The sequence below is a fragment of the Myotis brandtii genome, unplaced genomic scaffold (genome assembly GCF_000412655.1).
Source record: "Myotis brandtii unplaced genomic scaffold, ASM41265v1 scaffold4781, whole genome shotgun sequence".
NCBI lineage: Eukaryota > Metazoa > Chordata > Mammalia > Chiroptera > Vespertilionidae > Myotis > Myotis brandtii.
This window is the reverse complement of record NW_005368268.1, coordinates 69,885-84,056: the sequence shown is the minus strand read 5'-3', so window position 1 is coordinate 84,056 and position 14,172 is coordinate 69,885. Positions and strand designations below refer to the sequence as shown.

General features: G+C 45.5%; 1 protein-coding gene across 1 annotated transcript in view; it reads left to right on the top strand.

Moving 5' to 3' along the window:
• Positions 1 to 1,264: 1,264 nt before the first annotated feature.
• Positions 1,265 to 14,172, top strand: part of NLRP4 (NLR family, pyrin domain containing 4) — a 17,563-nt gene continuing 4,655 nt past the window's right edge. Inside the window, 6 exon segments of the mRNA XM_014547530.1 lie at positions 1,265 to 1,544; positions 5,229 to 6,812; positions 8,200 to 8,356; positions 9,755 to 9,922; positions 11,078 to 11,245; positions 13,087 to 13,257. Coding sequence (XP_014403016.1) covers positions 1,265 to 1,544; positions 5,229 to 6,812; positions 8,200 to 8,356; positions 9,755 to 9,922; positions 11,078 to 11,245; positions 13,087 to 13,257 — 2,528 coding nt within the window.

The window sequence follows — 14,172 nt, the reverse complement described above, 5'->3', positions numbered from 1 at the left end:
CACAATCAGAATCTTGGTTTGAAATATCTACCCCGGTAGGAAACCAGGAACAAAGAGCTAGACCACACCCAACGTGGGGACATTAAAAAAAAAAAAAAGAATTTGTTTCACCTATTCTTAGGCCTGGTCATCACCCTTGAGCCAATGGAATGAGAGCAATTCATTGGCCAATCATATGGCTCCGTAGCCTATTTCTTCCCAGTCCCAGCCGCCACTCATTAAGGACCCGCCAGGAAGACCTGGAGCGGTGAGTCAGCGGAGAGACTGCCCTGCAGTCTCTCTTTTATCTGCTTTGTCACTTCAAGTCTTTGCCTTCTCCACCTTTGTCCTGCCTCCTTTCTTGACCACCCAGACAGCAGTCCTTGTGACCTTAACCATGGCCCTGGATTTTGACTCTTTAACACGTGAAATTTCCATAGAAAGACTCCTGCCATGATGGTGTTCACCCTCTGTTGGGACGCTCTATTCAAGTACCATAGCTCGGCCCTGGCCCAGTAGCTCAGTTGGTTAGAGCATTGTACCAATACCCCAAGGTTGCCGGTTCTATCCCCGGTCAGGGCACATACAAGAATCAACCAGTGAAACATAAATAAGTGGAACAACAAATTGAGATCTCTCTCTCTCTCTCTCTCTCTCTCTCTCTCTCTCTTTCTTTCTAAGATGTACCAAAAGGTGATGGGTTTGATTCCCAGTTAGGGCACACACCTAGATTTTGGGTTCCATCCATCCCAGTTGGGGATGTACTGGAGGCAATTGATTGATGTTTCTTATTAGAGTAGAAAAAAAAGCCAGTTAAGTGGAGTAGGAGGAGCCTGGCTGAGCCAGTGTTGGAGCATGGCACTTTATTTCTTTCTCACATGGATCTCTCTCTCTCTCTCTCTCTCTCTCTCTCTCTCTCTCTCTCTTTCTCTCAAAAATCTCAGGTGAGGATAAAAAAAAATTATTTTTCCCCCCATGCTTGTGTCCAAGACCTGACACTGAGAGCCACCATCAGGCGGTCCGAGTGGTGGCAGTGGGGCTGCTGTAGCACTGGACTGGAACCCGTTAGCCGCAGCACAGCCAACAGGTCATGAACAGTGCTTAAAAAAATTTTTTTAAATAAAATAAAGATTCATACCTGTTGAGACAAACAGGAGAACAGAGATGAGGTCCAGAGGATAATGTGGATAATTTGAAACTGCTCTGAATTTTACACAGGTTTCATTTAGTCCTCGTTCCCGGTAATTCTCTCTCTCTGAAGACTGTGATCTCTGTCCGGGCCAAGATGGCATCATCTTTCTTTTCTGAATTTGGCCTTCTGTGGTACCTGAAGGAGCTCAGCAGGAACGAGTTTAAGATTTTTAAGGAGAAGCTCAAGCAAGAAACTCTGCACCTGGGACTCCAGCAGATCCCCTGGGCTAACGTGAAGAAGGCGACCCGGGAAGTCCTGGCAAACCTGCTGGTCAAGCATTATAAGGAAACACAAGCCTGGGATGTGACTTTCACCATCTTCCAGAAGATCAACCGGGAGGACCTCTGCCAGAAGGCCAAGAAGGAGTGTACAGGTGAGGGAGTCCGGGGTTGGCGCATGGGGACAAGGCTTCTCATCTCAAGGATCCTGTCATAATTTTGATAAATGGTCTCCATCTATCATCTCCGTCTAATGGTCTCCACAGCAGGCTCAGCAAGTACTAAGGGATCTTGTCATCCACAGAAGACAGTGGTTCCATGTGGTAAATGTGGTTGGGTACCATGTCTTCAACTGAATTGCACGCCTGAGTTGCCGATAATTTTGTTATTTTTATTTATTTATTTTTAATTCTCACTCGAGGATATTTTTTCCATTGCTTTTTTTTATTAGTATTGATTTCAGAAAGGAAGAGAGAGGGAGAGAGAGATGGAAAAATCAAAGATGAGAAAGAATCATTGATCAGCTGCCTCCTGCATGACCCACACTGGGAATTGAGCCCACAACCCGGACATGTGCCTTCGACTGGAATCGAACCTGGGACCCTTCAGTCACCAGTTCAACGCTCTATCCACTAAGCCAAACTGGCTAGGGCTCCATTGATTTTTAAAAAGAGTGGAAGGGGGATGGAAGGGAGAGAGAGAAACATCAATTGGTTGCCTCTCACACACACCCTGACCAGGGCCGGGGGTCGAACCTGCAACCCAGGTACGTGCCCTTGACCAGGAATTGAACCCAAGAACCTTTGGTGCGTGGGCCGACACTCCAACCACTACTCACACCAACTAGGGCTGGGTTACTGATCATTTATCCTTGCATCCAAGCCAGAAACTCTAAGGTGAAGTTCCATCACAGCAACTATGAACTTGACGGTTCAGCAAAAATTGCAGTTAACATCTTTTGTGGATCATGCACTGAACTAAGGTTAACTTGGTGTGATTGTGTATTTATCCAAAGCAGCCATGGAATACCAGTGTTCAATAAGATTTCTAAGTCACTGCCCTGTATGGATGCATTTTAATCTTTAACAAGCAAACGTTCAGAGGAGCTATGGCTTACACACAATATAGCCTTAAGGGCCAATTTTTTAAAAGGGAAGATTGTGTTTTGTTCTATCGAGAGTGGCTCAGTTAGTTGAAGCATCATACAGTACACCAAAAGGTTGTGGGTTTATCCTTGGTGAGGGCATGTATGGGAGGCAACAGATAAATGTTTCTCTCTCTCTCTGACTCTGTGCTCCCTTCCTCTCTCTCTCAAAATCAATAATCATATTCTGGGGTAAGGATTATAGAAAAAAAAGAGTTGACCATTTTACATCATGATAGCCCCAATAGCAACACTTGTCATGACCTCTGAGTCACCATGATGACCATCGGTATTTGTGTATAGATCACATTCACATAGAATGCAATTTTCTCAGCAGCTTCATTATATCCTTACAGTAGTCCTATTGGAGCATTTAAATACTGGAATTCAGCCCAGCTGGTGTGGCTCAGTGGTTGAGCATCAACCTATGAACCAGGAGGTCATGGTTCAATTCCTAGTCAGGGCTCATGCCCCAGTTACAGGCTTGATCCCCAATGTGGGGCATGCAGGAGGCAGCCAATCAATGATGCTCTTTCATCATTGATGATGTTTCTATCTCTTCCTTCCTCTCCCTTCCTCTCTCTCTCTAAAACAAAACAAGAAGTTTAAAAAATATTGGAATGCATGCCATTTTGCTATAATAACAGTTGGGATATTATGTTGACTTTTCTATTGTGGTACCAGAATAGTAGCACACAATACTACAATAGTTTCAGGTATATAGTACAGGGACTCAGCATTTATTTACCTTACAATGGGATCACCTCACAGTAAACATTTTTCACCAGGAAAACTTATTGCACTACTAGAGGCTCGATGCACAAATTTGTGTACCAGTGGGGTCCCTTGGCCTGGCCTGCGGAATTGGGTCTAAACCGGCTCTCCAACATCCCCCGAGGGGTCCTGGGATGTGAGAGGGCACAGGCCAGGCCAAGGGACCCATCGGTGCACTATCAGGGGCAGGGAGGGACGCAGGAGGTTAGCCAGTGGGGGAGAGACCTCGGAGGGCTCCAGGGCATGTCTGGCCTGTCTTGCTCAGTCCTGATTGGCAGGACCCCAGCAGCAAGCTAACCTACCAGTCATAACATCTGCCCCCTGGTGGTCAGTGCACGTCATAGTGAGCGGTTGAGTGGCCTTAGCTTATCATAAGCATATTACATTTTGATTGGTTAAACGGCCGACTGGTCGACCAGACCTTTAGCATATTAGGCTTTTCTCATATAGGATTATTTATTATTTTTTAAATTCTCATCTGAGGATATATTGTTTTTTAATTCATCTTAGAGAGAGAGGAAGGGGGGAGAGACAGAGAAACATTGATGTGAGAAACATCAATCAGTTGCCTCCCACCCTCTCACACACGCCCGACTAGGGATCAAACCCAAAACCTTTTGGTGTACAGGACAATACTCAGCCAACTGAGCCACTCAGCCAGGGCTGTACTATTATTGACTTGATAATGCTTCAGCTTTTTCACCCATCCTTCCATCCCTCCCCTCTGGAACCATCCATTTGTTCTTTGTGTCTATGACTTTGTTTTTGTTTTATTTGTTCATTTCTTTGTTAAAAAACAGTCCACATATAAGTGAAATCATAGGATATTTGTCTTTCTCTGACAGACTTATTTCACTCAGCACAATACCCTGTGTCCATCCATGTTGTTGCAAATGATAAGATTTTATTCTTTTTTACGGACAAGTGAGATTCCATTGTATACATGGTCCACAGTCATCTATCAAAGGGTACACTGTCATATTTACTACACCTCATTTCCCAGGGTTGGGCCCTTCAGATAAATTCCATACCCAGAAAGCTGCTAGCATTATTTAAATTCTTTGTAGGCATACATGGGTACATAGCAGAGACATTGTCTTGTTGTGTTGTTGTTGTTTTTTAATAACAATTATTCTACACTTTCCCTGGATGGGTGGCTCAGTTGGTTGGAATGTCATCTTGGGTTGCAGGTTCAATCCCTGGTCGAGGTGCAAGGGGAAGGCAATAGATCGATGTTTCTCTCTCACATCAGATGTTTCTCTCTCTCCTTCCCCTCTCTCTAAAAACAATAAGCATATCTTCAGGTGACAATTTTAAAAAATATTCTACACTTTTACTATCTGTGCAATAGTCCATAAATAATTCAACCTGTCTCCTATCCATGGTTAGAAGTGATTCTTTAGTGTTTGCTATATAGTAGCAACAATGAACAGTTATGTGGATGTGTGTGGATGTGTGTTTGCATGTTTATGTATGTTTTCATGTGCGTATGCGTATGTATGTATATGTGCATGTGCATATATGTATGTGCATGTATATGTGTGTATATATATATATATATGTGTGTGTGTGTGTGTACGTGTGTGTGTCTAGACCTGGGTTTGGCAGACCATAGTGGGCCATGGGGTTTACAGCTAGACTTCATGGGCTACCATCACCATCATGATTTCTCTTCCCTGCCTTTGTAGTGGCAAAGCAGCTGTAGACAACATATAAGCAAAGAGCATGACTGAGTCCCAGTGACATTTTTTTTTTTACAACACTGACTGTTGAACAGCATTGGTGGCAGGCCACAGTTTTTTCAGATCCCTGAGAAAACGCAGTGAGAGGGAAAAATGGCAGGGCCCATGCCAACGTCTGTACTGGGGTTTTCACTCAAACATGTGTGTTTTGTCTTATTTTCTCGGGCTCACGGACTCAGGATACACAAAGACATATCGCGCTCACATCAAGGAGAAATTCAGCGAGGCGTGGTTCCGAGACACTGTCATGCATTGTTATGGATACGTTGACAAGGAGCTCACCCAGAAAGAGCGCAAATGCCTGGAGTTTCTTTTTGCTCCCAAGGAGCCCAGGAGACGGACAGTGATCCTTACAGGGGCTCAGGGGGTCGGGAAGACGACGGTCCTGGCGAAGCTGATGCTGGCCTGGGCAGAGGACACGCTCTACCAGCAGAAGTTCTCCTACGTATTCTACCTCTGCTGCCGGGAGGTGAGGCAGGTGACAGTGACCAGCTTGGCCGCCTTGATCTGTAGAGACTGGTCCGACTCCCTCACCCCCATTGGGGAGATCACCTCCGAACCGGAGAGGCTCTTGTTCATCCTCGACGGCTTTGAAGAGTTGATGTATGACTTGAATGAGCCCGAGTCAGATCTGTGCAGCGATTGGATGGCTCAGCGGCCCGTCCAGGTGGTCCTGAGCAGCCTGCTGAGGAAGAAGATGCTCCCAGAGTCCTCCCTGCTCGTGGCCACGGTGCCCTCGTACGCACGGTTCATCAAGGACAGGCTGGGGCACCCAGAGATCCAAACGCTCCAGGGATTCACGGAGGACGAGATGCTGCTGAGTTTCAGCTTCATATTCCGGAAGGGGTGGAGAGGCGTCAAAGCCTTCCATTTCATCAGAAGCAACAAGCAGCTGTTTTCCATGTGCCAGATCCCCGTCCTGTGCTGGGCCGCGTGCACTTGTCTGAAGCAGGAGATGGAACGAGGGAAAGACCTGGCGATGACCTGCCGGCGGACCATCTCGCTGTATTCCTCGTTTGTCTTGAACCTGTTCACGCCCAAGGGGGCTCGCTGTCCGGATGAGCAAAGCCGAGTCCGGCTGAAGGGCTTGTGTTCCCTGGCTGCCGAGGGCATGTGGAGCAACACGTTTGTGTTCGGGGAGGAGGATCTCCGGAGAAACGGGTTGGCGGCCTCTGACATCCCTGCACTGCTGGACATCAAGGCCCTTCGCAAGGGCGGGGGCACCGAGAACGCTTCGTACACGTTCCTCCACTTGTGCATCCAGGAGGTCTGCGCCGCCCTGTTCTACTTCATCAAGAGCCACGCCGACCACCCGATCCCGGCGGTGGGCTGTGCCGAGGCTGTGCTGGCGACCCATTTGAAGAGAACCAAGGCCCAGTGGATCTTTCTGCCATCTTTCCTGTTTGGCCTTTTGAACGAAAACGAACAGAGGAAGCTGGGTGCCTTCTTTGGCGCCCACCTGTGCCAGGAGGAGGTACGGCAGGCAGTTGAGCAGCACCTATGGGGCGTCAGCCAGAGTGAGCACCTTCGGGGGCAGCTGAATTTCCTGATGTTGTGTTACTGTCTGTTCGAGATGGAGGACGAGGCCTTCGTGCGGTGGGCGGTGGACCTGTTCCAAGAGGTGTCCTTTTTGATCACCGACCTGATGGACTTGATAGTCCTTTCCTACTGCTTGACACGCTGTTCGGCCTTGAGGAAACTTGACTTTTCCATCCAAAATGTCTTCATAGACACCTCCATGTGAGTCCATTCAATGACTTTCTGTTGCCTTTTTAGCATCTGTCCGTATTCCCGAGTGGGTTTCACTCCCGGCATTTTTCATAGAGGATTGGGGTTGGGGACCTCACCTTTTCTGTCAAACAGACCTCAGCTCACATCCTGGCTGGACTCCTTAGGAAACAGGTGACCTTGTCTGCAGGGTGGTCTTTCTCTGTTGAAGTTGCCTCGTTGTAAAAAGGGCAACCATGTGAACTGCCGTATTGGGAGGCGCTAGGAAGACCGAATAGGAGAGGCTGTGCAGTGTCTTCCTACACATTCTCAAGTATTTGCTGATAGGTCCTCAAATTAATTCTCATACCGTTTCCATAGGACCACACTCTTTCTTGACTTCCCAGCTAACAATTACCTTTCATTTATTTATTAAAATATATTTTTATTGATTTCAGAGAGGAAGGGAGAGATAGAAACATCAATGATGACAGAGAATCATTGATTGGCTGCCTCCTGCATGCCCCCTACTGGGGATTGAGCCCACAACCCCGGTATGTGCCCTTGACTGGAATCAAACCTGGGACCCTTCAGTCCCCAGGTCAATGCTCTATCCACTGAGCCAAACCAGTTAGGGTGCAATTACCTTTTAAATGGATTCTGAATAATCTTCCAAATGTTAACTTACTTTAATAAAAAATCATATGAGATAGATTCTCTCCCTCCACTTTTTAAATTTATTTTTTATTGTTGATAGTATTACAGGTATTTCTCATTTTCCATTTTCCTCCCCTTCAACCTCCTCCTCCCAGCCCATATCTACTCCCCATATCTTCACTACCCTATTGCCCATGTCCATGCATCTAAGTATATAAGCTCTTTGATTTATCTCTTCTCATCCCCCAAGATAGATGGCTCTTAATTATCATGTTACAAGCAAGGAAACTGAGGCAGTGATATCTCAAAAGCCGTCCAAGTGAGGAAGTGGTCAAGGCTCAGTGTGAGCCTAGTTGTCTTGCTAGAGGTTCATTTAACACCTATGCTTTACGGCTCCAGCTTTCCCTATCAAATTCCCGGCAGATACACCAAAGTTCTTCAGTCTGGCACTATTGACATTTGTGGATGGGCGGACGGTGTTCTGTTCATTCTAGTATGTTGAGGAGCATCCCTGGTTTCTGCCCACTAAATTCCAGAAGCACCCCTCTCCCCAAGTGGGAGCAACCACAGATGTCCCCAGACATTGCCCAACGGCCCTTGGGGACAACATGGCCCCTGGTTGAGAATCATGAATATAAGATGAGCTGACCTGACCACGGGTGGATCTGCTCTGAGTCAGATGCCCTGCATCTGGGAAGATCACTCATGATGCTCCTATGTTATGAACGGCTTGGAGTGACTGCTGACCCGCGGAGAACTTTTCCTGTCTCCTTCCTTCCAGGACAGGTTACCAGTTACTCTATTGGAATGACATCTGCTCCGTGCTCACGGCAAATGAGAACCTCAGAGAACTCCAAGTGAGTGACAGTAACCTCCCCGGGCCGGCCCTCGTAACACTGAGCAATCATCTGAAGCACCCCAGGTGTCGCCTTCAGATGCTTAAGTAAGTTGGAGGCCTGCCTGGACCTGAGTCTGCTGTGGAGATCAATGAGTCTCACCTCTAGCTTTTGGGGCAACCTGGAGATTTACAGCCTAGAGCAGAGTCTCACATCCCATGTCTCTAGCTGTGTAGCCTCTACCCCTACTCACCACATTGAAATGGGCTGCTCAAGGTCACAAAGCTAACAGAGGGCAGAGCTGGGTTCTGAACTCGGAGCTGATTGCACAAAGCCCCTGCTGGTAGCTACTGTGTCTGCTCCTTCCTAAAAGGCTTCAGGAGCATTGTGCCAACCCATATCTGAGGGCCAGTGGGGTGGCAGGCTTTGTACTGAATCCCACGAAATGAAGGGAGCTTAGGAGTATGGTCCTGACCTCCAGGAATATATGGTCACGTGTGGCTTGGTTGGTTTCTATGTTCCCCACCATAAAATGTGTAGATCCTCCTCCGTGGGAGGTGGGTATGAAAGAAGTAAGTGGATCTGAGATTCTGGTGGTCTGGAAAGCCTTTCTAGTCTAGGATTTTAGATTCTCCTCTGCCATGATGTGGAGAGTAAGGATTCCAGAGAGAGGAATATGCAAGAGCGATATTAGTCTGAGAATTGGTGTGGCAGCAATATCTAGGTGCCCCCCACCAAAGTGTGCTCCCCTTGCCCTAGCGTGCTGTTGTCTTTCAGCCAAAGGCTGAATAAAAGGGTAATATGCAAACCGACAGAATGGTGGAACAACCAGTCACTATGACACACACTGACCACCAGGGGGCAGACACTCAATGCAGGAGCTGCCCCCTGGTGGTCAGTGCACTCCCACAGGGGGAGCATTGCTCAGCTAGAAGCTGGGCTGACAGCTGGTGAGCACAGCGGTGGTGGCGGCAGTCGGACATCCCCTGAGGGCTCCTGGACTGCAAAAGGGCACAGGCTGGGCTGAGGGACCCCTCTGCCCCCGAGTTCACAAATGTTGTGCACTGGGCCTCTAGTATAAATATATTTCTATTGATTTCAGAGAGGAAGGGAGAGAGATAGAAACAGCAATAATGAGAGAGAATCACCTATCAGCTAGCTCTTACATACCCCCTATTGGGGATCAAGCCTGCAAACCCAGCATGTACTCTGAGGAGGAATTGAGCTGTCACCTCCTGGTTCATAGGTCACTGCTCTACCACTGAGCCACACTGGCTGGGTGAGAGCTATTGTCTTAAAGGAACCCTCCTCCCAAACAGTCAGTAACATCTTCATTGAATCATTGCATGAGGAAGAAAAGCAACTTCTTTTGTTAATTCGCTTACACTTGGGAGTTTGTAACAGTGGATAATATTACATCACAGGTGAGAATCAGCAGGTGCTCAAGCTGTCTTCTCAGGTTTTGTTGAATAGAAACCTAACCAAACCTTCTTTTTTTTCTGCAGGATGAATAACGTTTCCTTCTCCGCTGAAAGCTGGTTTTTCTTTGAGGTGTTCACCCAGAGCCCAGTTTTAAAACACCTGGATCTCAGTGACACAAGAATCTCCCATGATGACTTCAAGTTGCTGTGTAATGCCTTGAACAATCCTGCGTGCAACATAGAGAGTTTACTGTAGGTCTCCAAGCTCACCAGCCTCATACATTTTTCTTACCTGTCTACTTTCATCCTTTTTTCTATTCTTCATAGACAAGCTTACCTTTCCGTGAACTTGAGCGTTAAATAGGGGAGTTCAAGTTTCTAAATTGGTACAACCACTTTGGAAAACCATTTGCCTCTCTTTGGCTTTCGTGGGTTCTGACATCTTGTGTAACCTAGCAATCTCACATTGAGGTGTACATCCAACAGAGCTGTATGCATAAGTTTGCCAAAAGATAGGACCTACAATATTCATGACGATGATTCATGATATCTGAAAAATGGAAATACCTACTAATAGTCAGTTAGGTAAGAGATCAACCGAAGGACTTGTATGCATGCATATAAGCATAACCAATGGACATAAGACACTGGGGGTAGGGGAGGCCAGGGGATTGTCAAGGGCGGGGGGGAAAAAGGAGACATATGTAATACTTTTTGTAATACTTTAAGCAATAAAACAACAAAAAAGAGAGAGACCTATCGTTATAGACTCCCTTCCTGAGAGTGAACAATCTATAATGATAGCAACAAATTTGGATGAATCTCATAGGTCTCATGGATGGAAATGAGACACACTCAAGAGTACTAGTAAATATATCATATGATTTTATTTATATAAAGTTCACAGATGGGCAAGACCATGGTGTTAGAGGTGAGGATAAGTGACAGGGGTGATGGACACGATGTGTTTCTGGACCTGAATGCTAGTAATGCAGGTCTGTGCAATTCAGGACAATTCAGGGTGAACAAGTACATCCTAAGTGGGGTTCAGGAGTTGGAGGGGTGGAATTAGAGGAACAGCAAACATAGCCAATACCTTGAAGAATAACACCTGATAGAGGTCAAGCAACTCAACATGGCCCGTGTGGCTGACCCACATGGATTTAGGAACAGGCGGAAGCCTTGTTGATCACGTGATGTCTTGGGGGATTTTCATTGGGGAACTGGAAGCTGTGTATGAACAGTAACTTCATGTGTATGTGTCTCAAGTCTAGAGAATGGGTGATGGGTTTCAGGGTGAGACTCAAGCAGAGCAAACATGGGCTTCCTGACTCTGATGGGACTAGCCAGAGGGGTGAATCAGGGACATAGAAGCTGATGGGATCTGACATTTCCTCTTCCCCACAGGCTGGTGGAGTGTGGCCTCTTAGCGGATGATTGTGAAGGATTCAAGGAGGTCCTGATGAGGAACACGAAGCTGAAGATTCTGGACTTATCCTACAACTGCTTGGGCAACGGGCTGTCCCTCTTGTGTGAAGCCCTGTGCCTCCCAGCTTGTGCTCTGAGGGGCTTGGCGTAAGTGACCATTGGGAGTGCCCACTGTTGAACACCATGGCCTACTGTCAAAAATCTATCCACTGATGGAGGCATCACTAGCTCACAACATCTGCTCCATATTTCGCTGTACCTTACAATTGTCCAAAGTAAACGTGCATCCCTTGGAAAGCCACGAACTATCATGGTATTGCACTAAGTGAAATGAGTCAGGCAGCGAGAGACAAATACTGTATGATTTCATGGGTATACGGGACCTAAAGAACAAAAATACACAAGCAGAACAGACTCGTAGATGCAGAGAATAAACGGATGGTTGCCAGAGGGGAGGAGGGTTGGGGGACTAGGTGATAAAGGTGAAGTGATTAAGAAGTACAAATTGGGCCCTGGCCAGGTGGCTTGGTTGGTTGGAGTGTTCTCCCATGCACTGAAAGATTGTGGGTTCAATTCTAGTTAGGGCATGTACAGGAGGCAACTGATCGATGTTTCTCTTTCACATCAATGTTTCTCTCTCTCTCTCTCTCTCTCTCCCTTCAACTCTCTAAAATCAATAAAAACATATCCCTGGGTGAGGATTTAAAATAAAAAAAATAAGTACTATTGATATATGTAAAACAGTCATGGGGATGTAAAGTATAGCCAGGGCAATATAGTCAATAATATTGTAATAACTATGAATGGTGCCAACTGGATACTCGATTTATTGTGGGTGATCACTTCCTAAGTTATATAAATGTCTAATCATGGAGTGTACTAGTATACCTGAAATGAATACAATATGTATGTCAACTGTAATTGAAAAATAAAAAGGGGGGAGGAGTAGGGGACATCTGTAATACTGTCAACAATAATTTTTTTAAAAAAATTACAGCGAAAGAATAACAGAATTGAAAAAGTTACAGATTTTACACATAAGGTAATTCAATGCACATGACCAATCCACAAGGAAGTGGTATCTTGACCAAAAAACAGAATCCAATGTAGAATTAGAATTTACTTCTACATGACTAGGTCAGTTTTATGTTCTAATCTCTTTATCATGTAAGAGGCTAAAAAAGGGATGTATTTTCAGATAAGAGAGAAGTTCATATATATACAGGGTGTCCCAAAAAGTGTACACACACCTTGAATTATTATAAAGTCAGTGTTTATTAATATAGAGTTCATTTTTTAAATTTAAATGAATTGCCCTAGCTGGTTTGGCTCAGTGGATAGAGCATCAGCGCTCAAACTGAAGGGTCCCAAGTTTGATTCTGGTCAAGAGCACATATCTTGGTTGCAGGCTCTATCCCCAGCCCTGGTCTGGGCGCATTTGGGAAGCAACCAATCGATGTCTTTCTCACATTGATGTTTCTCTCTGTGTCTCCCCACCTCCCTTCCACTCTCTCCAAAAATCAATGGGAAAATATCCTTGGGTGAGGATTAACAAAAAAAAAATTTAATGAATCTACAGAAATGAATAATTTTTTTTGCCAGTGCCTGTTTTCAAACTGATGACTGTTCTGGTCTAGGCATTGCTGATAACGCAAAGCAATAGAATCACAAACATCAAGAATTTGTCGGTTCGGTTTTTGTGTATTGTCAACTGTTGCTGGTTTTGTACCATAAACTTTATCTTTTAAGCTTCCCCATTAAAAAAAGAAGTCCAGTGGCACTTTAGGGTACATTTTCTTTGTTCAAAGCTTAGTCTGGCTTCACCAATGATTTCAAATCAGTTAAACCTGAAAAGGATTGAAAATCACATGAGTTATCAGCATTAAAGTGTGTATACATTTGGGGGGGGGCACCCTCTATAGGATGATAGGAATACTCTCAATATGAAGTCCTTTCCTTCCTTTTCTCCCATGTATTTGTCCCTACAGGTTAATTGACTGCCGCCTCAGGGAACCTTGCTGGGAACGTCTCCGTGACGTTGTCCTGGGTAACAGGAACTTGACCCACCTAGACCTCAGCACAAATGGCCTGGAAGACAAAGACTTGAACCTTCTCAGTGAGGCCTTGAAACAGCCATCCTGCTACCTGAAGTCACTAAGGTAAGTGTTTTGGAGGCTTCCCTGGAAGACCAAGCCTCCTTCTCAGGGGTTTGGGTTGGTGGGGAGGCACCCGGAAATGAAAAAAGCCAAAGGGTCCATGACTGAGATGAAGGTGAGAAGGTGATAAATGACTTGATTCAGATTCTTGGAGAGGTGTTCAGATGAACCAACCCATATCCTAACTCTGTTACAGAGTTAATGTGTGGTAACTGGTCCTTCTTCAGAGTATATACATAAGGGCTGAGAGAGAGAAATTGGGACTGAGGCTGAGGGGCGGTTTTATGACTAGATGTTTTTGCTGTGTGTTGTACAAGATGTATAAGTTTTGTCAGTTGGAGAAGGAGAGCTGAAATTTCAGGTACAAGGGTTAAACATGGGGATGCGAAGACCTGATAATGTAGGTGGGAATTGACATGGATAAAATCAGGGATACTTGAGGAAGGAATAAGGACAGCAAGAGAGTAAGGGGAAAGCAGAGAATGAAAAAGACTTCATTTCATGTTATAAAATTGAGAAATATTTGAATATCCAGTGGTGGTGATGGTGGTGATGGTGGAAGTCGTGGTGGTGGTAGTCATGGTGGTGGTGGTTGGTGGTGGCGTTTTGGGGTTTACCCATTAGAATAGCATTTCATCATCAAATGCTGCTCCCTGAGAAATCAAGAGACTGGTGGGATTAGGCAGAATCATTTTACCTAATCTCTCAAGAAATTTTTGTATTCCTTGCTTGATATTCCTTCCTTGAAGGATGTGTTGAATAAGGTGAGAAAATGGTCAGAGGCATTCTTGATCTCATAATGGTGGGTTAGGTTATCTGGCTCAATCCTTGATCAGCAAGATACTAAAAACATCCTATATAATAAAACCCTAATATGCAAACCAACCAAACAGCATAACGACCAGTCACTATTATGTG